General features: G+C 50.2%; 6 protein-coding genes across 6 annotated transcripts; 3 read left to right on the forward strand and 3 right to left on the reverse strand.

The window, feature by feature from the left end:
- Positions 1-2,312: 2,312 nt before the first annotated feature.
- KRP23_6874 (uncharacterized protein) lies at positions 2,313-2,546 on the reverse strand (the record flags this gene model as incomplete). Its single annotated transcript, XM_067892117.1, has 1 exon — positions 2,313-2,546. One exon carries the CDS (start codon positions 2,544-2,546, stop codon positions 2,313-2,315), a length of 234 nt encoding a protein of 77 aa, XP_067744028.1.
- An 8,485-nt stretch (positions 2,547-11,031) lies between these two features.
- KRP23_6875 (26S proteasome regulatory subunit 6A-like protein A) lies at positions 11,032-12,631 on the forward strand (the record flags this gene model as incomplete). The annotated part of the gene is made up of 5 exons (XM_067892118.1): positions 11,032-11,871; positions 11,934-12,125; positions 12,204-12,285; positions 12,354-12,415; positions 12,506-12,631. 5 exons carry the CDS (start codon positions 11,032-11,034, stop codon positions 12,629-12,631), a joined length of 1,302 nt encoding a protein of 433 aa, XP_067744029.1.
- A 774-nt stretch (positions 12,632-13,405) lies between these two features.
- KRP23_6876 (Potassium voltage-gated channel subfamily H member 6) lies at positions 13,406-16,014 on the forward strand (the record flags this gene model as incomplete). The annotated part of the gene is made up of 5 exons (XM_067892119.1): positions 13,406-13,927; positions 14,006-14,083; positions 14,150-14,598; positions 14,667-14,775; positions 14,860-16,014. The coding sequence occupies 5 exons, from the start codon at positions 13,406-13,408 to the stop codon at positions 16,012-16,014; spliced, it is 2,313 nt and encodes a 770-aa protein (XP_067744030.1).
- Positions 16,015-16,083: 69 nt separating this feature from the next.
- On the reverse strand, positions 16,084-16,950 carry KRP23_6877 (YTH domain-containing family protein 2; the record flags this gene model as incomplete). Its single annotated transcript, XM_067892120.1, has 3 exons — positions 16,084-16,266; positions 16,354-16,585; positions 16,655-16,950. The coding sequence occupies 3 exons, from the start codon at positions 16,948-16,950 to the stop codon at positions 16,084-16,086; spliced, it is 711 nt and encodes a 236-aa protein (XP_067744031.1).
- A 180-nt stretch (positions 16,951-17,130) lies between these two features.
- KRP23_6878 (Thioredoxin domain-containing protein) lies at positions 17,131-17,742 on the forward strand (the record flags this gene model as incomplete). The annotated part of the gene is made up of 1 exon (XM_067892121.1): positions 17,131-17,742. The coding sequence occupies one exon, from the start codon at positions 17,131-17,133 to the stop codon at positions 17,740-17,742; it is 612 nt and encodes a 203-aa protein (XP_067744032.1).
- A 132-nt stretch (positions 17,743-17,874) lies between these two features.
- On the reverse strand, positions 17,875-20,639 carry KRP23_6879 (uncharacterized protein; the record flags this gene model as incomplete). The annotated part of the gene is made up of 4 exons (XM_067892122.1): positions 17,875-18,915; positions 18,982-19,215; positions 19,292-19,700; positions 19,777-20,639. The coding sequence occupies 4 exons, from the start codon at positions 20,637-20,639 to the stop codon at positions 17,875-17,877; spliced, it is 2,547 nt and encodes an 848-aa protein (XP_067744033.1).
- Between the last annotated feature and the right edge of the window lie 4,026 nt (positions 20,640-24,665).

A 24,665-nucleotide genomic window follows, 5' to 3' on the forward strand; every position in this document is an offset into this window, starting at 1 on the left:
TCAACTCCACGGGCATCCTTTTTCGTTTTCCCCGGCCGAATGTACGTGAACTCGTTAGAAAGAGAGCCTGCGGGCTTCTTTGACGTCCAGCCGCTCTTCACCAGCTCCGTCCAACGCGCTCGAAAAGCCATTTCTGCAGCAGCTTGCGATTTCTTGAATGGTGGCAAATGAGTGGTGGGCGACGTTTTCCTGTGGCACCTTATTTGCGATGTGGTGCACACAACACGTTCCTCTGATACTCAATAAATAGAAAAACTGAAGTCACGCTGCTTGCATGATAGGCTGAAAAGGGATAGGGTGATACACCTTCCCCTCGTTGACTTAGTTGTTGTATGTTTCATTACAAACATGAAGTATAAAAAGCTTATCCTGTATTGTACACGTTAGGCGTTTGTTTTTATCGTGTATAATACAGGCTCTCACGTTCAAGGGGTTAATGAGGGCTGCCGTTACCATAGCCTCAGGAAGTCGGAACGGCATTGGCGTTGGGTCCGGCTGAATTGCTCAGCGTTGCAGTCGTCTTCTTCTTGGCATACCCACAGAAGCGGACCTCGACCGTGTTTAAAAACGAGAGAACTTCGCTCAGAGGAGGCCTGTTGATCTCAAGATAGATCTTGATTTCCACCACATTTTTCGCACGAAGCAGTTGTCTCAATTTTCTGCCTTAGTTGTACTTCTTCCGCTCTGTGCATCGCTTCGAGTCGGCAGCAGCCCCATTTTTCTTCGGTCGCCCTGACTTCGGTACTCGTGGGTTGAATGGCTTCAGTATCGGAAGTGGGGCAAATCCATGCGAAACGCCCTGACCCACATTTCCTTCTTCGCAGACCAATTCTTGCTGAAGTACGTCCATAGTGCCTCGCGTTCACCGCGGCAAGCAAGCAACTTGAATTCGTCAGCATGGTTCTGAAATTCTTCGTCCGTCTTCGCATACACCATGTTCCCCACGCAGTAGTCCAGCTGTGTCAGCACTTCACAAGGATATGTACCGTGCTTTTTGTCATTACGAACAGCGGAAGCGAGCCACTTAATGACGTGGAAGTGACAAAGTAGGATTTGGGCGTCTGGAAACATGCGCGTCAACACCTCGATCTCCATCAGGTCCTTGTCCACAACGATGACCTTCGTAGCCTCCAACGCATTAAATGCCTGAAAGTGCTCGACCGTTTTCACCATATGCCAATCTGCGTTGCGTTCAATGACCGCATGCTGCACCGGCTGACCATTCCTGAACTGGCCCATCACCATGTATGTACACAACTGGTAATTGTACCTGGGATAACATGCCAAAACGTGGCCAATACACATCGTACGATACATGGTCAGTACATGACGTTTAAATGGCCACTACATGGACAATACAAGGAAGAAAGAAATGGCCACCGTACCTGTTGGTCTTGTGAGTGCAGTCGATCAGCAGCAACTCCGAAAAACGGTGATAAAGCTTACGAATGTGCTGCGATCTGATGGAGATGACGGCCGTATGTCCTCGTGCGTTTTCATTCACCGTCGACACGTTCCCTTCTGCTTGCAAGTTGAAGTTGACAAGAAGTTCAGCCACTTGATCCTCGTCCGAAAGTTCGTCACCTACACAAACGAACGCAATCATTAGATTAGTCGACACATGACCTCGACGGTGCAAACACTCCATGCGAACCTGCTGCTTTGATGCGCGTCACGAGGTTGTATCGTCCCGCATTTTCACTCGGTGAATGGAGTTGTCGCGAATGTAATCGTATACCCTGGTCGCTTTGCTTCCGCTAGTCACGAGTAGCTCCACGTTGCTCATTATAGGAGAATCCGATGGAACCATGCACTTACTGGGATATGATCGGAAAACTTCTATAGACACGTAATGGTTGTGGCCGTAGAACTCCAGCTTAATCTCGATTCACCACTTCCCAGCCGAGCGCTCATATACTTGGACGACGAACCGCGCCTTGGACCCAGTAAATATCACTCGCTGAACGGAACGCAACCCAGTCGAGCGCTTTCGTGGTTTCCAGCCGTGAGTGCAAATGTAGTGTCGCTGATAGGGGTCCATATCCTAGGGCACAATCGGTATCTCGGAATCAGGCTTGTTAAGATATCTCTTCTGCTTCTTCAAACGATCGTTCCTCAATCGATCGTTGAGGGTTTCACTGGTCACTAACACCGTCTTTGTGCGCTCCTCGTACCTTTTGAGGCTTGTCCATGACTTGTGATGCTTCTTCATAGCAGGCACAAAGTGCAGCTCTTCCGAGCTCTCCGATACAGATCGCTTTCGAGATGAGACGCTTCCTCCAGAACTGTGGTCGCCACGCTCACTGTCATCATCACTCTCCTCCTCTGCTACATGTTTCCTTCTCATCTTTAGCCTCCTCCGCTGCTGATTCCTCCTCCTCAGCCTCTTTCTTCTCTTCAGCGGCTCTCTTCTCTTCGGCCGCTTTCTTCTCTTCCGCTGCTAGCTTCTCCTCCGCTGCTTGCTTCTCTTCCACTGCAGCCTTCGCTTGTCTCTCTTCCTCTCTCAAGCGCTTCTGAATTTTGTCCGTGTTTCTGGTCCGCGCCATGGTTCCAATGCTACAAATCATAGCCAAAACATGATCTCTACATGCATGCACTCAACACCACTACGGGGTATCGAGATTCTTACCTTCAGCAAAGCAGCACGTGCCTCGTGCCGGCGTCTCAACGCGCGGGGGGCAGGTATCCAGGTGACTTCGCAGAGCGTGGAGCAGATCCGCGACTCAGGGAGAGCAGGGGGCCTTGACGTGAGCGCAGCTAGTGGCTTGGTTGATGCTTGGGACAGCTCCGAGGCGCAGGGAGAGCAGAGAGCTTCAGGAGGGGGCCTTGTCGTGTGGGGCTGAGAGAGGCGGGGCCTTGGCGTATGAAGCGGTGGCAGGGGCGGCGTGGCTTGGTGTGTGTGTGTGTGTGTGTGTGTGTGTGTGTGTGTGTGTGTGGGAGGGAGGGGGGGGGGGGGGCAGCCTCTCAATTCGTGGCCTGTGTGCTTCCGCGCGTCAAATCGAAATGGCTCCGTAAGTAATTTTCAAATTTAAAAAAAAAAGTGGACAATACCTGAACTAAAACGTGGGCAATACATGGATTAGAATACATGGGCAGCATAATTTCCGTTTTTTTTTTATCATAGCTGAGCTTTTCTCGGAGACTTGTGCCCGATCAACGAGAACACGAACCGTGACACGCTGGGAGGCACGGATGATAGCGTCTGTCAGTTCAGGATGCGTCAAGATGAACATAGCAATATCTACTGAGGTCTCTGCGCCGTCGAGCAAATTGATGAGCTTCTGAGCTGCAGCTTCGTCGCGAGAAAACCAGTAGTCTACAGCTGTAGTTTGTAGTCTACTACACAGTATGTCCTGCTCCATTTTTGCGGCCAAATGCTCGACGGTCGACCCCCATAATCTTTGCGATGTCCTTGAGCGATTGGGGTTGTGTGATGCTTAAGACCTCGTTTCAGCATTTTCACCACGAAACGCATGGGGGTCCACCGACAGGGTTTACCTCACTCCAACTCGTCTTGTTTGGGCTGGGCGTGGACGATGGAGTCGATCGTGCTGCAGGCGTGTCCCGTGCTTTGATGTAGCTGGGTAATTCTCTCCCCTTTCTGGTATCGCATGCGAAGCTGGGACTTCTCTGATGGGGTTAGTCGCGGACGGCGATTCTTGGGCAGCGTACTTTCGAATTCTGTATGGCGTTCGGTATGATGCGTCGTGATGCAGTGTACACCCGAATGGTGGCGAGAGCGACGCTTTCCGCTATTGGCACACTTGCGAGCGCGACAACGTACTGGGGGCGGACGGGGACAAGCTGGCTGGTGGAGTTCTGGGCAAGCGGAATTTCTCCGACTGGAGGAGAGACGTGTTGGAAGATGTAGCCAGAGGAGCTGTGGTTGAAGTACCTCTCGTGGGTAAGCTGTGCAGGAAGATTCTAGTGACAAAGGAACCAAGGAGGAACCGCAGTAAGGCTCCTAGCCCGGAATACATGTTCACTTTCCATTCTTTTGTTCACTCGCGCAACAAAGAGCTGAAGCTGTAATGGGTCTGCTTATACCCACTACTTAAGCTTATACGTGTGCGCACGTGTATGAGGAAGCGTAGGAGTATTTAACTTAAGTTCAGTATACTTGTATCCGCAAGTATACTTAAACCTAGATAAAGGGACCGAACGATAGCTTTGGTGCTAAATGAGAACTGTATTGATTGTAAATGGGGTTTCCTCCTAAAACTGATATTTCTAATGAGAGGTTCTGCCATCGGATGGCTGGCAGAACCCCTATCTATTGAATGATTCTCATTGGTAGAAATATGTTACTTTCTACCAGTCATATGTCTTTGCTATGAATGTGGACCACCCTGTGGAGTGGTCAACCTGAATGTATCCATTAGTGCATGTTGAACTAAGGTAGGAGGTGTGTAGCCCCGCTACAGAAGCTTTCTTCAGGACCGCATTCTCCTGGAGGGGAGTGGTTCCCGCAACCTTTACCTAAGGTTGCTTTCACGAATATGAGACATGTAATGTTGCTGTATGAAGGTTTCAAAAATTTCAGGAGAATATATTTCTCTAAATTACCATATTCGATTAAATACGTACTTCGTATCGTACTAGCCCTTCTAAATACGATTCTGTTAAGTTCGCTGCTTTGAGCGCCGTTCATTTTCAGAATCGCTGGACGGGGAGGATCCAGTCACCGGACTGGCGGAGGTTGGACGCGTACGGCGCGGAGAGCACGAGAACAGCGGTGGAGAGGCGTCATACACGCTACGCGCAAGCGAGGGGGGCCCATGGCTGAAGCAGAGAATGGCGCGTCAACCGGTAAGATGACCTCGGCTTGATTTTATCGATGTATGCGTTATTTGACGTTGTTTGTACATGTACTAAGGATGGAGCACGCCAAAACGGAAGCAGGCCGAGCTAAACGACATGTATGCTACGCTTGACATCGAGCGGGACGACAGCAGCGACACCGACTTCATTCCAGATGACGCGGACGAGGCTGGAGACGATGATCAAATTTCTGACGACTCAGAAGAATCGGCAAATTTGGGTACGACAACATCTGCTTGTTTGAGTTGGAAGCGGCAAGTTATATATGTCGTATTTCCTGATGGTCAGGTCACACAGGGAAGATGCAGGCAACCAAAAAGAGCAAGACGAGTGGAAGCTTTTCCGGTATAGTTGTTATTGTTGCATTAACGGTATGGTTGCGCTGTAAAACTAGGGGCCTGATATCACTTGTTACTATTGCTTTTGGCGGCTGCCCAGCACGCCAACCGGCAATATTCACCACATCAAACATCTCCAAGGCGACGATTTTCTCCACACGAGCCGTCACCCTCTAAGAAGCGCAAAGAGGTGTTAGGTGACGAAAATGCCAGAGGCAATGGCTGCGAAAACGGAGACAATGACAGCGGTTTAACAGCTTCGACGCGGCCGGAATACACGCCTCGTAAGCGTACCAGCAAGCACATGAAGGAAATGGATGCTATGCGTGCAAACGGCGATGATATTGTCAACGTTGTCCCTCCTTTTCCATCCCACCCGATCGCAGACTGGGAGGGATTTGCTGATATTTTTGAGACCTACATGCAGCAAAACAATATCAAGTTTCGGGTCCGCAGTTCTCAAACGACGGTGCATTACAATAGGTATGTATACTTCATTGTATTCAGTTGGCTATGTCTAACACGATCGTTATTTTGTTGCTTTGTAGCACTCACGACGACTCAGTACCGACGGAGTTTCGATGGGCACACAAGATATTTCGCTGCACCCGCGGTGTTTCGCAGAGTTATCGTTCGAAAGGCCACCGCAACCGCAAGACTCATTACTGTGGATGCCGTGCTCGGTTCACTGCTGTTGTGACTTCGACAGATGACGATGAATTTATGATCAAGATTATTAACGAGGTACGGTAACGGTGTACGTTTACCGTGCTATTCTAACTTTGCACTTTTATGGTTAGAACCATACCCATTCGCACCCTACGACCGCGTCTCAAGCTTCGTCATACCTGACAACTGAGACGCTACCGCTGGATGAAAGAGACCGTGAAGATGTGAAAACGTTGGCGGACGCACGAGTTTCTTCCAAGCACATTGCAAATTTCTTGAATGAGCGAATTGGTGAGTAAAGCGCGCTTATTTTTTGGAGTGATATTTTATTTAACACGTTTCTTTGGATCACTTTCCTTGCTTCAATTTTCGATGTGATAGGGTGCAAAGTTACACCACAACAGACCCGCAACCTCATTCGCAACATCATGGGAAATGATTCTTCAGAAGAGCGCTTGAAGAACATGCTGCATGCTCTTCGTCAACTGGACGACAGCGATGTCCTTGTCCTGCAAGATCAATTGGGACTGACGACCGCGATTGTTATGCAGACCAAAGTGCAGAAGATTATGTTCGACCAGTGGGGCGAGACGTTAGCGATGGACTTCACGCATGGCACAAATAATCTGGGTTATCACTTGGGTGCGTACAGAGATCATTCTAGCAACTTTATCGATATTCGTATAGCAATCTTATTTACCATACAGCAACTTCAGTTTGTTAACACGGCTCCATTTTCCTATCGTGTTATTCAGGGAGTTTGGTCGTCACGACAGCTACGGGCAGAGGATTCCCTGTCTTTGATTTCGTTTGTCTCAACGAGCAAGCCCTGACACTGTCGACGATATTAAATTACTTCAAGGAGAAGAATCCAGGTTGGAGGCGAATTGAGTCTGTCGTGATTGATAAGGACTACGTGGAGTGGGGCGTGCTAAAAGAAGTTTTCCCAAGGGCCAAGATACTTTGTGCCAATTTCACGCGATCAGTTACTGGAAGAAGGTTATGAGACGTCCCTCTTTTCGCCTAAAAGTTTCCCAGTGTGAGGAATTGCTGGTGTTGATGACAAAGTTGCTTTACAGGTATGTATGCTTCCACTTGGGGGGGGGGGGGGGGGGGGGGGTACACTAACGTTATATCTGTGTGTTTTGATTAGCACTTCTCATCTTCGGTACAACTTTCACTATGATGCGTTGCGTCAACATTGTAAGGACGAGAAACGCCAAGTACTCTTTGATTATTCGATAAAAACTGGGATTCCTGTCGGGATATGTGGGCCAATTTTGCTAGAGGAAAGGTCTTCACCGCGGGCAATACCACCACCAACAGAATCGAATCGAACTAGAACCAAGTGAAGATGCTGCTAGAGCACAAGACGAGAATTGACAAGAATATTGCTGGCCTGTTGCAGCATCAAATCACGGTGGTGCAGAAGATCGTTTTGACTATTGGACAACAACACTCAATGTTGCGCGTACCCAATACAGTGCCTAAGTTCTTAAGAGCTGTTGCAACTAAGCTGTCAGATGATATTTTTGCGAAAGTGAAAACGGAGTGGGAACGTTTCGTGAATTTGATGGTGGACGCATCGTGCAAACGAGTTGCAGAAACTGTTTCATGCTGGAAAGTTCACTGCAACAACGAAACTTTCCTGTGCCACGACATTGATTGGACATGCACCTGCTTATTTTACAAAAGCCATCGCCTACCTTGTCGCCACATTATGCGCTTAGCTGAATCCGGACACGGGTTTAAAGTGCTTCCAGCTATTACGGTCCATGATCGGTGGAGTACATACGCCGCATTGGATGTGAAACGAGAACTGGCAGTAGCGGCCGACTTACTGAAGCCCATTGTACAAATGTCCAAGTTAAAGTCGCCGAAGACAAAGTTGCCCGATGACAAGCACGCAGATGAACGAATTGCTAACCAGGAAGCAACTCCAGCACAGGCTAGAAAAGCGAAGGAGGTCGTATACATTCGCCTGTATCGGAAAGAACGTGCCAACCAGGTAGTTTTGTCGTCGTCAGAAAAGTATACCTCTGCAAAAGCGATGCTGGAGCCACTACTCGAGCATTTGTCGTGCTTATCAAGTGCAGACTTTTATCAAGAGCTGGCTGCATGGAGAAATACAGTGGAGGTTGGCCTAAATCGTTCTAATGCTGACGAAAAGAAGCGTTACGATAAGGAAAACGATGCCGACAGTGATGACGAGAGTGAAGAGGACGTCTTCTCTCCTCTGGATCCTTCGGACGTCATGGAGACAGTCAAGCTTATGGATGAGCTGGAAAATTACGTGCCTGTTATGGACGGATGTACAGATGGTGATAACGAGTCTGAGTCAGACGACAAGGTTCCACCTACGCAAATCTCAGCATTACAAGAAGATATTCGTCTATCTTCACGTCCATATTCCGAAGCAGCTCTCGACAAGAAGGGTAGCGATGTTGGCGCGTGCAATAAGGAAGAGATCAAGTCTGAGAAGCAAATACCAGCCACCCCAATCCGCGCTGTTGATATTATCAACATCCCAAAGCCAAAACGCCGAGGAAATTCAAGGGTGACAACGAAACAACTCAGACAAACGACACTGACGCCGGGGCAACAACGCCTTGCTGTTCACAGGTACCCGAGTGGTCTTACCGTGGCGCTAGATCATCTTCTATTTTGGGCACGAAACACTGCAAATTTGAAGTATGTGGCGGAGATCCTAGACAAGTATCCGGTCCAGTTTGAAGATGCATATTTGAGAGGACGCAACATCGAGTGTAGTTGGGAAGCAATGCGGCGTTCGGACTACATGCACACTTTCGTAATTCCAGTGGATCTTACACGCTCACTTCAGGCATCGATCACGACAGCAAGAAAAGAACAGCGCAGCCCGGCAGAGCTTGAAGACAGTGTGAAAGCGCAAGGGTTTCTGCTCGATCTGGTCGCTACGATCGACCCAAAGCTTTGGAAGATCAGTGGGTATGGTTGCTATACCTTAAGGTTGTTTTATAAAGTTGCTATAATATGGTCACTTTAACTATGTGTACTGTTTGCAGGCAATTCGTGGGTGCTTTGACGGGGTTTCATGGCATCAAGTCTAAGTGGCGCATGTGGGTTGAAGACCGGAAGTGGCTGGAGCAAGATTGGCGGAAGATCACATCAAATGTGAGCCTCTTTACGGTCCAGACAAACACTACAGACATGTCAGTAGATGCTGCTTGTCAAAGACACCGCGTTCTGGCCAACGAAGTGATTAGCAAGTTTGCTTCAAGCAGACTGCGCACGGAGTTCGTAACACAGTCGGGAGGCGGATCCATCACCTTTGAAAACATCGTTGGTGGACTGTGTCGAGGGTGGCTCAACGATAGCCATGTCGACTTCTGCTTGTGGTCACTTGGAGGCGTGGAGAGGGGCATTCACGTGATCTCGTCGCTGATATGGGATATTGGGTGGCCAAGTACGCCGAAGATTGCACTTGGAGATATCAAATTTGTTCTTCACCCGATAAATCTGGACGCGAACCATTGGGGGATCATCATCATACGGGTTCAAAATTCGGGCACTGTCTTGCGGGCGCAAGTTTACATGTACGAGCCTCTAATGAATGAGTGCTACCGTGATGGAATGCGGACAGTTTGGGAGGGCATACCAACGGTCAAGAACGTCGGAGGAAAAGAAGGACTTCGGGGATACCTGAAACGATGGCACATAGCTTCCACGCCCAATATGAAACTTCTATTTCAGAAGGTTGAGTGGGTATTTGCCCCTCAACAACCGGATTCAGCGAGTTGTGGCGTTTTGATCGTAGCCCAGGCGCACAATTACATCACCGGAAACCTTGAGCAGCAGAACTATACAGTCTCTAAGAACGACGTCAAGGTCATGCGCTTGCGCATGGTATGGCCATTCCAAAGAGCGAGCTATCTCTAAATCTGATGCTGCTACGACAAGTGCAATTCTCCAGAAGCTTAAGAAAGAACTGGATTAAATGGGTTTGCCTGCATTAAACTTTCAATACAGGCCATGTCCATTGCATTATACTTTGAGCTTATTGACAGCCATCTCCAGCAACACTCCGAACGAAAGATCGCCATCTTGGTCAGCCCCCTCTTCGTGTAATTCTGCTTCCAACTCGTAAATGCGCTCTTGTTCCTCTTCAAACTGGTCCTGTAACTGCCAAGATCTCACCCAAGCTGCGTTGTACTTTCTCCAGCATGCCCCTCATCTTGTCCAGTTTGCCCATGCGCGCGCGCACCAGCTCACGTGCCAGCTTTCTCTGGTTCATTGCCGCAGGATCTTCGTGGGAGATAAGAAAAATCGCTAAGTGTGAAATCCGTGTATCGTACCTATTTTGTGGTGTCGACCACATCGATTTATTTTCTCTAAATGTAGACATGCCTTGTGACGGAGGCCACGTGGCTTTGGTCATTTAAAATATAATACCGGGCGCCAGCTGCTTTATAGTTGCGTTTAGTCCTAAGGTTGCCACAATTCCTGTCGTCATGTCGTATTTATGGTTGAGGTAACGCCATTCCTCCTGGAGCGCGTCGTGCAGACAAAAATCCCGCAATCTTCGGATATCGTTTTTTTTATCACTACGTACGTTTTTAATGAAGACTACGTTTTTAAAAAGATAAGTACGTGTTATCAAGAATAAGTCCGTTTTTTTAGAGATAAGTGCGTTTGTTATTTGATAAGTTCGTGCCTGTGAAATTTGTTGGAATCGACACATTTTAAGAGCGAAAAGTTTGCCAAACCTGTGAAACTATATTCTTTTTGGCATATTAATATACCAAACCTGTGAAAATTTCTGATTTGTGGCATAGAATTTGAAAAACCCTGTAAAAAGTTATGTCTGGAATTAAATATGCTAAACCTGTGAAATTTTTTGTATCGTGGCATATTAATATGCCAAACTTGTGAAAATTTATGTTTGGTGGCATAAAATTTGGCAAAAAATAAAAAACAACTGTTTTAGGAAAAATTCAGTAAAAATTAACTGGTTTATGGAAAAAATAAGTAAAAAACAACTGTTTTAGGAAAATAGAGCCTTTCTATTAATATCTCATAAATGATATTTATATCTCAAAAATGATTGGTATTCTCTCATAGATGATTCGAAATTCTCTCATAGGTGATCGTATCTTTTGCAAAAGGGAGGGAATTTGCTCATTTGTTTTTTTTAGTCAAAAAGAAGAAGAAGGAACCAGTGTAGATGAGTGAGCTGGAGTCGACGGAGATCTGGGGCGCGGACGAGGGGCTGGACCCGGAGATCCTGCTCATGTCGAACGAGGAGCTGCGCCAGCGCATCCGCCTGCTGGACAACGACATCCGCATCATGCGCAGCGACATCCAGCGCATCAACCACGAGAGCAACTCGCAGCGGGAGCGTATCAAGGAGAACAACGAGAAGGTGAAGCTCAACAAGCAGCTGCCGTACCTTGTGGCCAACGTGGTGGAGGTGCTGCAGCTCGAGGACGACGAGGACGAGCAGGACGGCGCCGCCACGGACGTGGACGCGCAGCGCACGGGCAAGAGCGCCGTCATCAAGACGTCGACGCGCCAGACCATCTTCCTGCCCATCCCCGGGCTCGTGGACTCGACGACGCTCATCCCGAACGACCTCGTGGGTGTTAATAAAGACAGCTATCTGATCCTGGAGAAGCTCCCCAGCGAGTACGACTCGAGAGTCAAGGCCATGGAGGTGGACGAGAAGCCTACGGAGGAGTACAGCGACATCGGCGGCTTAGACAAACAGATCCAGGAGCTCGTGGAGGCCGTGGTGCTCCCCATGACGCACAAGGAGAGGTTCGACGCGATCGGCATCATGCCGCCCAAGGGCGTGTTGCTGCACGGACCCCCCGGGACGGGCAAGACGCTGCTGGCGCGGGCCTGCGCCAAGCAGACGGACGCCATTTTCCTGAAATTGGCGGCCCCACAGCTCGTGCAAATGTTCATTGGTGACGGCGCCAAGTTGGTGAGAGATGCCTTTGAATTGGCCAAGGAGAAGTGCGAAGACCAGAAGCGCGGCGGAGCAATTATCTTTATTGACGAGGTGAGGTCGGCTTTGTGAGGTGGAGGATGGGGGTGTGCGTGACTGATTGTGTGCTGGTTTAGCTGGATGCTATTGGTACCAAGCGATTCGGCGGCGAGCAGTCGGGAGACCGGGAGGTGCAGCGGACGATGCTGGAGCTGCTGAACCAGCTGGATGGGTTCACGAGCAACACGAAGATCAAGGTGATCGCCGCCACGAACCGTCCTGATGTGCTGGACCCTGCGCTTCTCCGTTCCGGACGTCTGGATCGCAAGGTTTGTAGCTTTTGAGCTTTGCGAGTTTTGTCGTCGTAGGGCAGGACTCACGAGAGATGCACGTTGCTTTTGCTGTAGATTGAACTGCCACACCCGACAGAAGAAGCGCGTGCGCGCATTCTGCAGATCCACTCCCGTAAAATGAATGTCGACACAGAAGGTAAGCGACGGCAGTTGCTTGGATGGCGTTGTGTTACCTCTGGCTAATTATTTTCGATGTGCTTGTAGACACCAATTTCGACGAGCTTGCGCGTTCCACCGACGACTTCAACGGCGCACAGCTGAAGGCGGTAAGTGCTCACTTTGTGGACAGGAGATCCTTTTTCTCATTTTTTGAGACTAACCCTCGTCAATCACATGCTTTTTTTTTTATGCTCAAGGTCTGCGTGGAGGCTGGTATGCTGGCCTTGCGTCGCGAGAGCAACGTGATCAAGCACGAAGACTTCATGGAAGGCATTTCGGTTGTAGCGGCCAAGAAGAAGACGACTCTGCAGTACTATGCTTAGAGAAGTGCTTCACGAGCAACCAAGTCGTGGTACTCAAAAATTGAAACTACTGATCGTTTTCGATTTGGCTCTGCCATGTCTTTTACTGACAGTTCAGTTGGTTGCAATTAGCTCCGTATGAAGGCGCCGTTAACACCATGTAGCTCGTGGGCCATTTCCAATTGCTCTTACCGAGATTTACTGTAGGTGGTTGTGAGGGTGTTTTGCATTCCGTGTTTAGCAACGGGGGTTTTGGTTTTCTAGGCGGTTGGGCTCTGGCGTCGTTTTGTATAGGTATTTCAGCATTGAAGAGCGGTGTCTTGTTGACGGATGGGAAATTGAATCGCGCGCCGACAGCACCAGCACAACGTGTGGCATTCTGATAACAGTGTCGGCGCTTAGACAGCCATGGCAGATTCCCAGGTTATGCAGCAGGACGAAAAGTCTTCGTCACGCAATGATTCACAAGGTCGCAATAAACGGTCTTCATACGACCAAGCAAAGGTGAACATGAACACGAAAGCTTGTCGAGTGCCTATGAAGTTCTGACATTGCTTTGTTGCTATCGACTCTAGCAATTAGTGCGAAAAGGCTCAACTCATCTGATGCAAATACTGGACTCCAGCAAACCAACACCAACAGAGATGGTAAGGAAGGCAGCGCAATTTCAAGTCAAGGGACAGGCGAAATAATACTTGGTATGCGGATGTTGTGCAGGACTTGGACCTTGATGCCTTTTATTATTCGCGGTTGCGTCGCCGTACACAGTTTGCCCAGCAAATTAGCAACACACTCATGGCCGCAGGAGTTCCTACAGATGCGGCTACTGCTGGAGCGGAAGAAGCTGCAAGTCCCAGCAAAATGCGAGGCATTGGCATGACGCTTTCACCTGGGGAGGAGTATGAAAACTACCAAAAGGTACAGGCCACAATGATGGAGGACGGTATGTACGCGACTGAGGATGGCATGGACGAAGCACGCGAGGAAGAGGAGGAGGGGGAAGAAGGAGAAGACAATTATGAATCTCCTACTGGTACACATGAGAAGGTGCCACCACTTATTCGATCACGATCGGCCAACAGCAAAAATCCAAACGAGAATGCTGCTGAACGGGACGAATTGAGAAAAGCTGCTGGTATCACGATACGTACTGCTCCATCTCGAAGACACATAGCGCTTCATACAGAACGGACAATCCGTGGCAAAGAAGACTTACAGCGCCCAACAGCCCGAATGATAGACCCTCTTGGGCGCTTTCGTCTTTTCTGGGATCTTACAAGTATCAGCTTTATCTTTTACAACGCTATTGCTTTACCGGTAAGTGGGGCATTCAGACTGGCACTCATTTCCGTTCTGACCGCCGTTTTCTTATCCGTTCTTATCCAATCCGCACAGTTCAAGGCATCGTTTGATGTAGAGGCCAAAGACAACCCCTTCGAGTCCGCCTTAGACGTATTTTTTCTTATTGACATTGTACGCACTCTAGAGGATTTGTACGCGACCCACGCACAAGTATTGATCTATTCTGCTATTTTGTAGGGGTTGACGTTCAACACGGCAGTCGAAAAGGATGGATCTATTCGTTACAATCGGCGATTGGTAGCAGAAAGATATCTGCGCACGTGGTTCGCCATTGACCTGATTGCAGCACTGCCGTACGGCTCCATCTTCAGCGAAGATAGTAATTACAGTGCGACGTTGCGGAGATCCGTCAAATTGCTGAGGCTCATCAGACTGCTGCGGCTGCTTCGCATTTCACGCATCCTGCGGCGCATCCAAAACGCTATTTTCATTCGATCTACCCTCAGTTCTCTCATGAAGTATTGCCTCATGGTCATTTTCATCAACCACTGGTTCAGCTGCACGTTTCACGCCATTGCCCAATCTAACGTTGAGCACAGCTGGATCAGGGCTCAAAAACTGGATGCTCCTAACGCTACTAAATGGGATCGCTACGTCGCCGCACTCTATGTCTCCGTCCAGACACTGTAAGATTCCCGGATTATTTGCCCCTTTCGATCGATGGCACTGATACTAATGATCATTCTGTATGCAGATCTACGATCGGCTTCGGAGACGTCGCTCCTATAAGTGCCAACGAGCGATTGTTCTGCGTCTTTGCTATGATTGTAGGTGGTGGTATCTTTGCTTACGGAATTACCAATGTAAGTACCAGCATTAATTGGCATACGAACGCTCTGGCTAGGCTGACCAAGATTACTTTTTGTTTTGTTTCCCGTTTTGATCAGATCGTGGAGCTTGTTTCTAGCCTCACGATTCAGGAGACGGTTTTTCGTCAGAAGCTGGACGAGGTGAATGAGTATATGAATGCTCGTGAGCTACCTGTAAAGCTTCGCGTGGAGATCCGCGAGTTTTACCATAATACACGGCAATCGCGCGAAAGCAAACTGAACTCCGAGCAGCAGATCCTGAATGACCTATCATCCAAGTTGCGCTCAAAGATTGCTCTGAGCATTAACGACCAGTTCCTTCGCAAATTCCCATTCTTCACAGGCAGCGAGCCTAATTTTCTGATGGAACTCGCATTGAATATGCGCGTGATTCATTTCGCGCCGCTTGAAGACGCCATTATCGAAGGCGAGATTGGCCACGAAATGTTTTTCATCTTTCGGGGTGCTGTTGAAGTAGTTAAGAAGAACACACGCGTTGGCATTCTAGGCGAGAACCAGTACTTCGGAGAGATGGCCATTCTCAGTGCTGATAACCGTCGAACAGCCACCGTGCGCACGCTGTGTTTTTGCGAGCTACGAATGCTTTCACGCACTCGATTTCTCGAGGCGTTAGCATTGTTTCCAGCCATGCAGGGTAAAATGGCACAGATTGCCCAGGGTCGAGCTGCCGCCTCAAACCTTGACCCGGCAAATGAGAAGCAGAAGCAAAAGTCGTCCCATTTCAGCGGAACTAATATCATTGCCACGGCTGCAGCAGCACTCTCGCTATCCCCTCTATCGGTAAAGCCTGAGCAAAAGCCCGTCGTTACTCCTGTCAACACGAACGTGGCAATACCTGCAATGCCAACACCGAAGCCGCCACAATCTCCATCACCTACTCGTCAATTTTCTGCAGCACGATTACCACTTGAACAACGACCTTCGGAACGATTTTCGGGTCACGTACGCGCACCGACCTCCATGCGAATTAACAGTAACGTGCGTCGTGGCTCGAACAACGTGGCGGCTGGAGTCAGCCCAGGCATGTCTATCATGATCTCTGAGATTGCTTCACTGCTTGAAGAAGCGACTCGCAGACAAGATATGCTGCTTAGCCAAGTAATCAAGCTGCAGAAAGACCTGGACAGGATACCCAATCCCGCCCTTGACATCGCCGACTCGAAAGACACCAACGGAAGCCTATCTGACATCTTCGCAAATACCACCAAGTGAGCAATACTGACAATTCGACAAGCTATTGATTTCTACGATGAAGCACTTTACCAGCCACACCCAAGCTGCCTAGATTGGCGCTTGTTGAAGAGGCACGAGGTACGAACCCAGATCGCTCTTATCGGCATCTTCAGGCAGCACCAATCCTCGTTTACGCTCGAGCTGCTCTTGGAGCTGGTCATAGTGTGCAAAATCGTCCCAAGCACTCGAGCGGCTATCAAACTCTGTAAAGATAGACAAAAACTCGTTGGCCTAGCGCGCCAGCAGAATAACAGGACAATCACGAATCCTTCGTCAACAACTCAAGTGCCACCCGCCTTTCAGCATATTCAAACCCACCTCTTCAAACAGCACTTCTTCGCAATCGCGGCACGACGTGATGGACTTTTTTGTGGGTGTGTTGCTCATCTTAACCGAAGTGAAGACATAGTTGGGAACGTCTTTCACCAGCAGCCACTCCACATGGAAGAAGCCTTCATACTTGAGCTTCTCCCACAGCTGGAACTGCGTGTCCGTCCGAACGCCCGACGTCATTCGAGCCACACCACTAAAATGCTTGGTGCCACACACACTAATAACACACAAGAGATCACAGTCAACTTGAGCTCATAACCTGTTCAACAATCAACTAAGAAGTCACCTGAAAAATAACAAAACGGGTCTCACCGCCGTCAAGTCGCTTTTGAACACTTGGTCTAGCAGTGCGTTGTGCAGCGATGTGGTGCTCCACACGCCGAACTTGAGACTCTTGTGGAAATTGGCCTCGCTGAAGGACTTGAGCACGAAGCAGCGGCATGTGGCGGTCGTGAACACGTCGCGCACAAGCTCCTCCTGCTGCGCATTCCGCGGCGTCTTCTGCTCTGCGTCCTTCAGCGCATACCGCGGCGCGAGCTTCGGCCGCCGCTTCTTCTTGTGTCTCACCGAGGCGACGTTCATGGTCAAGTTGCTGGCAGGCAATTGAACCTTTCTCTCCTCATCCAGTATGCCTGTCAACAGGTTGACGTACCTCACACCAAATCCACGTGTCACAAAGTCGAAGTAAGAAAAGAAGATCGCGTCCTTCACAAGCCATTCCGACACCTGAGCGAAAGAGTCTAGCGTTTTTATTGCCCGATCATGTCCAAGTGGCAATTCCTGTGCGTGGCGCTGCTCGCGTTGCTGCAGCTCGCGACGGCCTCCAACGTGGTGGTGCTGAGCACCAGCGACTTTGAGCACAAGACGCAGGCCGGCTCGGGCGCGACGACGGGCGACTGGCTCGTCGAGTTCTACGCGCCGTGGTGCGGCCACTGCAAGAAGCTGGAGCCCATCTACGAGACGGTAGCAAACGATCTCAAGGGCGAGGTGAACGTGGCCAAGGTGGATGTGACGGCCAACTCGGAGCTGGGCAAGCGCTTCGGCATCCGCGGCTTCCCCACAGTGCTGCACTTCAGCCACGGCAAGTCGTACAAGTTCGCGGGCAAGCGCACGCTCGAGGAGCTCTCGGCCTTCGCCCGCGGCGGATTCAAGAGCGTGGAGGGCGAGGTGGTCAGCGGCGCCCCGAGCCTCGTGGATTTCGCTAAGCAGCAGGCGCTGGACATCAAGCACGACTTCGTGACGCTGCTGGCCACCAAGAAGAACGTGCTGCTCGTCACGTTCTCGGGCGGCCTGCTGCTCGGCCTGCTGCTGGGCTGCATGTGCGGCTGCTGCACGAGCCGTGGCAGCAAGGCCCCCAAGACCAAGAAGGAGTAAACTCGGGCCTTGGTGCGAGTTGTCCGTTGTGCACGGAGAGCTACTTGGCGTAGCTGTAATTGCTCGGTGTTTTTACAGTTTTCATTTTTTTTAATGGAGCTCTGACACTGCAACTTGTGGGTGGTGTCATGTTTACATTGCCTGGGCGATGCGGTGGTTGAGCTCCATGAAGCTGTACTTGAGCTCGAGGCTTTCGAAGAGAGACTCCTCGACCCCCTTGTAGCTGGCTAACATTTCGTCCACCTCCGCTAGCTTGTCCGGGTCGCGTTCCTCAAAAAAATCTACCAATCGTGCACGGTATGGGCTTTCACGGTCGATTGTCTGCGGAGAGGAAGAGAACGAGAGAGTTTGTGCCTCCTTGTGTCGCTCAGGTAGGGAAGCGTACGCTGGGTTTGTGGATGCGGAGGACGGCGGGCGGCCGTTCAAGAGTGCGATGTCGTCCTCGCTTAGCGTGTACGGAACGGGTGAGTCCTCCTCCTCATCTTCTCCTATCCCCGCTTCTTCACTGGGTTTTGCATCGCTGCGAATACCATCACGGTTTGAAAGCTGCAGATCAAGTGAGAGCTGCTCACTCCTCGCCGGAACGGATGGCAACGCGCTAGCACCGTCAACTTCACTGTCGCTGATCACCATGTCTTGCGATTGGAGTTGAAGCTGTGCCTGTTCTTGCTGCTGCGTCAGCCCGTCTCGCGCGTGCTGGAGCTTCTTTTCATTGTCTTCAGCTTCGTTGATCAGCGTTCTGATCTGAGTCAGCAGCAGCTCATTCTGCTTCTTCAACCGCTTGTTCACCATTCGTGCCTCGCTCGCCTCGGCCATAGCGACTGCAATTTGGCCCTCAGTCTGCGTTCGCATGTTGCGAATTTCTGTCACTAACACGCGCCTCTGGCCACGAGCTTTCACTAGCTGCTGCGTGAGCTGAAGACGCTCTTGCTCCCAGGTCTGCATCTGTTCATCGTATTGCTGTTTCGTCGCCGTCATTTCCCGAGCAACCTTTTCCAACCGAGCAGAAGTTCCCGTTAAGTGGTTGTTCAAAGGATAGCCTAGCTCCGCGCGGCATCGTAGCACCCCTGCTTCGGCCTGGCCGAGCTCTTTCTCTAGACGATTACGGGTGGCTGCATCCATTTCGCTCGCTAGGGAGGAAGCTTCTTCGTCACCGCCATCAAAGTCATCGGTCTGAGTAGCAATATGCATGTTTAGTGAGTACATCGATGACAAAGGCCTATATATCGACGTGCGTACCATTGCCCAGCGGTGCTTCTCTTCCAGCAACGCATCGCGTTCCGCTTGAATTTCACGCCATGCTTCACGCTCTCTCTGTATCCGCTGAAGTTCACCTGCGATCGAGGCTAACTCCTGCTCTTTCGCTTTCACTTCGTTTGCAAAGTTCTCCTTCTCGACAACTGCCATGTGCGTTTTTGATCGCTCTTGATCACGCTCTGCAGTCAAGTTAGCAACACTGTCTTCCAAGGTTTCCTGGAAGGATTTAAGTGTGGTTGTGCATTAATCACCTCTGCATGAAGGTAACATCGCATTGAGCTAGGAAACGTACCATCCGCTCCATGAGCTGCATATTGAGTCCATTGAGCTCTTCCAGCAAACTCCGCACCTCACCGTCGGATCCACCGCTCTGTTGGTTCCTTGACGACGAAGGAACTACAGCTGTTTCTTCCTGGGAGCCAAAAAGCTTTGACGCCAAATGCCCCGCTACGTTGATCGGAGCACTGAGCAGCCAGCTTTGCTGGGCTATAGCCTCCGGGATGTACGCGGAATATCCAGACGCTTGATTTGCATCAAGTGGCGACGCAGGGCTAACAATTATTGCTGTGGACAAAGCTGCGTCTCGCTCTTCATCGCGAGCCCTCTCTGCCTGAACAGCTTCATCCAGTGCATCTGCTGCGGCCGTCGCGGATTCCATGATGCTGCTGCTCACTACTTGCACCTGATACAAAACATTTTTCCTACATGCAACGCAACGGCCAACACGTCAGCACCTCGAGTGGCGTTGCAGTTGCTGTGCTACCTTCTTAAATTTACCCTCGCAGCCTCGAGTACGAGTTATCCCACACGAGCGTTGCTTTTCCCGGCCGCAAGCATCGATACAACCCTTCCACCGCACGTCCGGTAGCCGTGTCCACATATCTCGTACGCGCATGCACAATCTCAACCGGTTGCTCGTACGGTTCTGGGGCAAACGACACGCTAAAGTCCACGTCGAAATCCTCGAGCTCGAACTTCCACACAATAAACTGCGGAGTGTCCTCTTCCTCCTCTTTCTTCGCCTTCACCTGCACCACAAATTCATGCCGCGAACCTCTCGGCACGTAAAACTTCTCGAGCGGAAAAGGTTGCAAGATAAAATCAACTGCTGTCATGTGCATCCGGGCCCCTTTATCTTCGTTGCGTTCGGTCACAAAGCTGAGCCAATCCGGATGCAGCTCCAGCATCCCGCAGCGATGAGTTGCTAGGAACAGCGTCATCTGCGCGCACCATTGGGCGATCACCGCGTCGTTGCGGCTGCCTTTGGGCGGGAACTCCGGAGGTTCATGGACGTCGTCATGGGGTCTCTGGGTCTTTGGGGCCGCCGCTTGGATGACGTTTAGCACGTCGAACAGCGCGTTGAGCTGCCGCTCGATGCGATAGGAAGTGGCGCCTTTTGTCACGACAAACTCGACGCTGTAGGCGTGGAGTCCCGAGGCGGAGAGCGAGGACGCGATGCTCTGGGTGACGCTCGGAGGCGCGGCGTCGACACTCGTCACCACAACGTCCAGGAACCGATCGTCGTCGGGGTTGTCGTCACCATCGGCAAGGCTGTCTGGGGCAAGTAATGGAGCTGTGGGTGGGTCTGCGAGGGTATCGTGGGGCCCAGGAGAGACGTCGAGCGGAGCCTCATCCGCCATGACGGTTATTGAATCAGATTGTATTGGAATCAGATAAGGTATGGGACTTTTAAATTGAAGCGATGAGGTTGCACGAATGTTTCTCGATGCTGCGAATGTGAAAAACACAATGGCTAACGGGTCGGATCGCATCCTGGTTGGCACGGACTCGACGGTGCTTCAGTCTAAAGAGGGAGGTGAGAATGCGCACTGGACAACAAGCCCCTGGGAGAACATGCTGGGATGCATATCGAAGACCAAGGCAATAACGATGTTAAGGGCCAAGGTCCAGGTGAGACCCGGCGTGTGCAAGATAAGCATTTGTGATCGAATTTTTTTGCTTGCTTAAAGGTAAATGCAAAATTGATATTAATTAGTTATGCTGTCCTGAACTGCTTCCTGGCGGTTCGCCTGCAAAGCCTCCCATCCTTCTTGGAGACTTCCTTGTCTACGTTTCCTTCAATGCTACAAATGGAGCGATTGCACTTGTGCTGCACCCGTGCACTCAAAGCTGCAGCAGCACGCATCACAGCATGAAGTGCTTCATGCACGCGTACTTGATCGCTCGTGTTATCTATAACACTCATGCACGCAAGCCTTGATGCCGAAATCGTCCATGAAGCAGAGTCCTGGCAAATCCCCACGGCACTACAGTGCTTCGAAGCATAGTCAAACCTGGATGCTCGGGTCTCTGCATGAGAAGCGCGGCTGAAGCCCTCTTAAAAGATCGCTAGAGCTCCAGAGCTGTAGGACTAATGATCTCAATTTCATTGTTTTCCTTCTCTAGTGACGGCCTCAAGGTGATACGGATCGAGTACAGAGTCTGATAGGATGTGAGACCAAGTGTTTAGGAACTTCTTGCTGCACCGGGGTGGTTCAAGATTACAGAACTGTTAAAGTATACTGGTGAGGGAGTCCCAATGAACTAGGATGGACAACTGTCGTAGATGAAGCACTTTCTGTGTTTCTTCGTCTTCTAGTTACTCGACTTTGTTCTGTGGTGCTGGGTCTCAGCTCCACCACCATTCGGTTTGCCTCCACCGTTGCTGTTCTCTTCTTCCCACGCTGCCCAGCTCCACTCTTGGCACCGCAGGCCTTTTGACGAAAGTCAGCGAAGCAGATACACAGATAACCTTCGAGCTGGTTGTCCTGAGCGAGCAAAGCCTGCGGGTGCTGTTCAACCAAAAGAAATTGACCAAAAGCGCAAACTACGGGAAATGTGACTATACTCCAGGAGGACCGCGCGTCAACAACCTCGGAGCGTAGTGACGAAAACGTGGAGGGTGTACTGATGCCATGGCGATTGATGTTGGCATTGAGACTGACGTTGGTGAAGCAAGTTCGGGTGATGACGATGTACATGACGTAGCGGAAGGCGAAGAACTTGATGAAGCTCATGCTCATACGAGTGGTGGCTAGTGGTACTTTGATACCGTAGCAAATGTGCACATCACTGGAAATCGAGCTTACTTCTCGTACTTCATTGATGATATCGCTCAATCGCGAAATGTACATGGCGTTGTCGTCGACCAGGCTACTTGATCGATTATGTGGCGAATGTAGTCCAGAGTACCTCTCATGTTCTCGACAAGAATGGGCGGCCTATCTGAGCCAGCAACGTGACGATTCTTCGCAACCATCGGGAGGCAATGCGGTCCGAGTATGCAGACTTCTGGCGGATGGCGGGGATTGAGGAAATTACAGCCCTTCAGGCGAGGGGGTTGCAAGCGTGTCAAGTGCTTGCTGGGAGGCAGTCTTCATACGCTTAACGCGGAGGAATATCATACTGCCTAGCATAACCATAAGTAACAGTTAGCTCAATAGAAAGTCAAGGTATTGATTGTCACCTTGTAGTATCCTCACCTAGATACACACACAACTATACCTTCTCCAATTGTTCAGCATCGGATCCACGACCGTACAGGTACCACATCATGACCACTAGCGCCGCATTCAGGTAGTCAGGATTGGCGGAAGCGTGCACAGAGAGAGCCGATATGATCGCCTTATATCCTACGCATTGGCTTTGCTGCGGGTACAGATCCGCTAGCCAGTTTTTAACATTACCGAAGTAGGATAGAACAGTGTTCTTCGATAGTGTCACGCCTTGCCTTCCTACCTTCTTCATTAAATACCACCCATATTCGTCAAGAATTACAGACATGCTTTTACCTGTGTTGTCCTTAGTGATACAGTCGTGGTTTCCACGAGCGTCACCTCCTTCTTCCCGAGGAAACCCTCGAAGGACTTGATAGCCGCAGCCACACTATGTTTGAATGCGCATCGGAGACCTGATCAACGTCAAATTGAGAAAAGAGCTGAGAAACAGGGAGATCAGGTCGTTGTATGGGAACGGGTAGGAACCCGTGAGTGTTGGTACGCTCTTTGCTAACACTCAGATCAACTCAGTCTTCATCTTTTCTTTCTCGTGAGGCATCGAGTGTTTGTGTGGCCCGAAGTGCTTGGAACGGGTGTACGTTCTAATAGAGTTATCAGCCCAAGGAACGCTGCGGGAGGTTCAAGAATGTCGAAGCCTATGAAATACACGAGTGAAGTAGTGCCAAAGAACTGGAACGGAAAGGATTGGCACACGTACAAGTGGGCAATGACGAATGTTTTCAAAGAGAACGACCTGAAGGACACTGCAGTTGGAGATCTGACTTTGCCATGCTCTCAACGGCAAGTGCTGAGAAAAAGGAGGAGTTCAACAAGAAGCAGATCAAAATCATGCGCATGATTGGTACGTCCGTGCCACCGGAGGTTCTTCAGCAGATTCGCGACAAGGAGACCGGGTCGGAAATGTGGCCGAGCTTTGTAAACTGAATGAAGGGAAACAGAGCGAGGCGACCAAGGCCTACACGATTCGTCGCCTGGAAAATAAGCTTTGGGCTATGAAGCTGGCGCCCGGAGGAGATGTAAATCTCCATCTTTGCAAGATGTTCAATCTGTAGTGTTTTCCGGAGGTTGAAGCAACCTGAAAACACGGGGCAGGGCAGGTGGCGATCCTGCTGGAAACTTGTAGCCTAGTGTATTGCAGGTGCTTGTGCAGTACCTAGCAGAAATGAAAAGTGAGAGGAGTTGATAGTCGTCACCATCTATCCGTCTCAATGCAGTAAGATGCAGATATGAAGCTTTCTTGCTGCTTGCAGCAGAAGAGGGCATATGTAAGACATCCAGTGATTCCACAAGGATCACTGGCGGCCGCTAACAAGATCCTGTTCTGTTATCAAACACTTGGTGTTCGACATCGCCATGAAGTGGGCTGGCTCTGGAAACACCAGGTCAGTCACCACAACTCTGTGATTGATATGGATGCACCATGTCTCTCGCAGTCTGGCAAACGCTGGGGTTTCATGCTGGAGGTGGAAGCTAGCTTGATACCAGGAATCAACTACACAATCTCAAAACTGAATTGGGTGACTTGCAGCACAGTATCGCTGATAATACACTGGTTGATATGCTGCTTGAGAGTTTGCCTGAACAAGTGGAGTTTGAGAACTTGAAGTCTTCCATCTACTACGGTGCGGATCCAAGTGTGTACACACCGAAGCGGGTCCGGGAGGTAATCCTCGCTGCGGCTGCAAGACAGAAGGAGTTCAAAAGCAAGCAGAGTGGAAAACGAGGCGGACAACAACGTGGTAGTGGTAAATGAGGTGTTAATCTGGACAGAGGTGGCAAGCAGCAGAGCAGCGCTAGCGGGATAAAGAAGACTCGCCAGTGCTACATTTGCGGCAGTGAGCAGCATCTCAAGGCGAATTGTCCAGAGAAGACGAAGAAGCAAGGCGGTGCTGATGAGAATGAACAGAATCGGAAGCCGCGCGGAAATTGTACTCTTCGTCAAGATGATGGTGCTCCGTCAAGCCCGACGAGCGGTGATGCTAATAGGGCAGATACGACGGGGGTAACTGCAGTCGAGCCATCTGATGTGCAAATCGAGCAGGAAGAAGAACATGTTGAGGAACCAGTTAGTGATCATGGAGAAGGTGATGTGGAGATATCTCTGGAAGGCAGTGATCAAGAAGCTGAGGACTCAAGTACAAACTGGTG

The sequence above is a fragment of the Phytophthora ramorum genome (assembly GCF_020800215.1).
Source record: "Phytophthora ramorum isolate Pr-102 chromosome Unknown Phyram_PR-102_s0006, whole genome shotgun sequence".
NCBI classification, from domain to species: Eukaryota; Oomycota; class Peronosporomycetes; order Peronosporales; family Peronosporaceae; genus Phytophthora; species Phytophthora ramorum.